The following is a 3,444-nucleotide window of genomic DNA, read 5'->3' on the forward strand; positions in this document are numbered from 1 at the left end:
CCACTGGCTATAAGCCTTCAAACTTTTAAAATATTCCTACCTACATGGTTCTGAGTTTTGGAGCTCTGCTCTGAATCTGCTTTGCCTGGTATTCTGTAGTATTGCTAACGGCAAACCTCACTTCAAACCTCACTTCATCGCCACCCCAGCCCGCCTCCTAAAATATTATTTTGAATTTACTTCAAATTTAATAAAGTAGTACTGACAAAGCACTCACTGTAGGCATTGCAGAAAGTAATTTACATTGAATATTTAAATAAACCCTAACAATATGGTGTATATGAAATAATATTATTAATATGTTGTTGTTGTTAAGTGCCATCAAGTTGGTTACGACCCATAGCAACCATCTAGAGGGTTTCCAAGGAGCGACTGATGAGCCTGAAACTGACAGTGCAGTCTAGAGCATTAATCCACAGCTCCACACCAGGCGCTGGTATTAATAATAGTATTATTAATATGGATACTATTAAATTCCTACTTCATGAATAAGATGAGGTTAAGAAATGCTAAGTATAATTTGCATGAAATCACTAAGCAAAAGGAAGAGACAGAACTTGAGAACTACTAAGTCTACATCCCAGATCATTAAATATGCAAAAATGTATTTTATTTAATGCATTTTTATATACCATATTTTATATGCTACAGTTGTGCTGTCCAACAGAGTAGCCACTATCCATATACTGCCAATAAGTACTTGAAATATAACTATTCCCATGGAGGTGATTATGTAATAATTAGATTTTAAATCATTTGATTCTGCTGCAAAAGACCTTTTTTTCAAAATATGTCACTTTGTGGATCAATCAATGAGTGACTGACACAAATTGTGGTAGTTTCAAATGCTTCATCTGCATGCAAAAACTGGACCATGAATAAAGACCAAATAATTGCTAACTTTGTATTATGGTGTTAACAAAGGACAAGTTATCACGAGAAATCAGTCCCTAGTAGACATCATGCTTGATGAAGTACAGTGTCAGTGAAAAAGAAGAAGATTCTCAGTAAGATCAACTGTTATAGTGGCTACAACAATGGGTTCAAACACAGCAACTATTGTGAGGCTACCACAGAACAAGGCAGTGCTTCATTCTATTACACATAGGGTACTATGAGTCACAGATGATTCGATGGCACCTAACAGCAGCATTTAAAGATTTAAAGCATTTCTCTCAACAAATTTCTCTTTCATCATTTCTATTCTTACTCATCAGTTTCTTACCTCTGATGTTTCATCCTTTTCTTTTCCCATTGGTATCTCTTCTCTATCAAATTTTTGCCTCTCATCTTTCAAAGGCCACCTCCAAGTCACCTACTTTTCAAAGCCTTTGTAGATTTCTCAACTGACTGTATTTTCTTTTTTTTTTTCAAAACTGTACAGTTATTACTTTGTCTCAGAAAATCTTCTACAGGGCTTCTGGGACTATTGATTTTTATGGTAGAAGAAGGTGAACAATTCTGAGACCTTAAGATAGTTAATACTATCATAAACTGGTCAACTGTCAGATAATCGTAAATACCTGTAAGTCTTGGAATTAGGAAACAACTGGTGAACTAAGTAGAGGAATCAAAAGCTCACAGTGAGGGATTACATCAGTTAAACAATTAGATAAAATATTTGTTTTCTAATCCACAACAGTTACCTGTGTGAAGCAGATGAAGGTGTATTTAACATATCCTTTATTCTTCGCTTTTTTCTCACATGGCGCTGCTTTATTGTTTTTGGTCTTTTGGGCTGAAGATTTGCTAATTCCATTAATTTGTTCATTCTGTAATGGGGCAAGGGAAGGGGGAAAATACGATTCACTCGTCTAGAACCATAGCTAATTACCACTGTTTTTATTAAGCTTACATTCATATTTAGGCTTATGAAATAACTTATAAACTGTCTTGTACACCATAAACATAACCTTCCAAACCAACAATTAAGACGTACTCAATTTGATAAATGCTCAAGTTCTAACACTTCTTGTTCAACTTTCATCTTAACTTGAAGGAATTTAGGAAATTATTTAATTGCTATTTAACAATTTTTGTGGACATGCTTCATTACATTAGTGCACCAAATAAAATGTTGGACCGTTATGCTAAATGGTTGAAGAGGATACATAAATCTATCTAAATATGTTTTCTTAATTGATATTCTAAAGCTTGTACACAATATAATTCTCCCGATTCATATTTTAATTATTAAAGTGAGGCTGTACTAAAGTATTTTCTTTAAAAGCAGTTTGTGTATAACTGTTGTATAAGAAAGATAATTTAAACTATATGAAAACAAAGCTTTCAAATACTTTACTCTGATGTGACTTATAAATAACACATAAGGAAGGACAACTGATAACCTTATACTTAGCTTATCATCAGTATTTAATGTTTAATACTGAGTAGATATTTTCTAAGGATTTTGTTATCATCCACATAATCAGGCACAGTGTTTCCCCATATTCAACATACTGTGATTACATTTGCAAAATACAGAAGCAAAACAAGCATACAATTTCCAGATACAAATATCTATATCCATACACTGTACACCCAAATTAAACACAACTTCTAGAACAGTTAATGCCTTATCATCAATAACTTGTAATAAAAATCAATAAATAACTTTGAACAAGTCATATGTATCATCATTACTGTTTACATTTCAGAAAATAATATAGTTTCACGTAGTGTGAGAAACATAGAACCAGAATTGGTTTACACAAACACTACTCCCATGATTTAAGAATGATTATTTACAGAATTCCACATTACAACCCTAAATGGAAACTTACACTACAACAACAACCACAAAAAAAATTTTTTTGGCTAGTTTATATAAAACATTTCTATAAAGTTCACAGAAGTTAAGTAACCCAATGCAACTCGCTACATTATTTTTTATTTAGCAACAAATTGAAGTTTCTATCAGGTAGGAATAGCATGCTAGCCTCCCTAAATGTCTCTATTTGAAACAAGTATTTTTATGAAGCCCCATTTTGATGTTTCAGCCCCTCTTGCATTTTTATTTTAATGCTAGCCCTACAAAGAGAATACCCTGGTGTGGTGCTGTGGATGAATGCGCTGGACTGCAAAGTAGATTTGAACCGCAAAGTCGACAGTTCAAGCTTACCAGTTCGCTCCTGGGAAACCCTATTTAGTGTTACTATGGGTCGGAATCAACTTCACAGCACTTAACAACACTTAACAACAACAACAATCTGATGACAGTAAAATTGTTAACTGAATATACTACCCACAGTTTCTGCTACATGTATACTGGGTATCTTCTCTGCATAGTAACACAAGATTACCCATGCAAATCTATAAGGCTTGTTGTTGTTGTTAAGTGCTTCTGAGGTGGTTTTGACAACACGGTATAGTTTCTGAGGGAATGGCTGGTGGATTTAAATCTCCAACCTGATGGCTAATATCAAGTACTTAACTAAAGTACCA

The 3,444-nt window shown here is 33.7% G+C and overlaps 1 protein-coding gene across 1 annotated transcript in view; it reads right to left on the minus strand.

Moving 5' to 3' along the window:
• Positions 1 to 3,444, minus strand: part of RNPC3 (RNA-binding region (RNP1, RRM) containing 3) — a 56,483-nt gene that overhangs the window by 22,462 nt on the left and 30,577 nt on the right. Inside the window, exon 8 of the mRNA XM_006831039.1 lies at positions 1,647 to 1,772. Within this exon, the coding sequence (XP_006831102.1) occupies positions 1,647 to 1,772 (126 nt within the window). The remainder of the gene's footprint in view (positions 1 to 1,646; positions 1,773 to 3,444) is intronic.

The sequence above is a fragment of the Chrysochloris asiatica genome, unplaced genomic scaffold (genome assembly GCF_000296735.1).
Source record: "Chrysochloris asiatica unplaced genomic scaffold, ChrAsi1.0 scaffold00002, whole genome shotgun sequence".
Lineage (NCBI taxonomy): Eukaryota > Metazoa > Chordata > Mammalia > Afrosoricida > Chrysochloridae > Chrysochloris > Chrysochloris asiatica.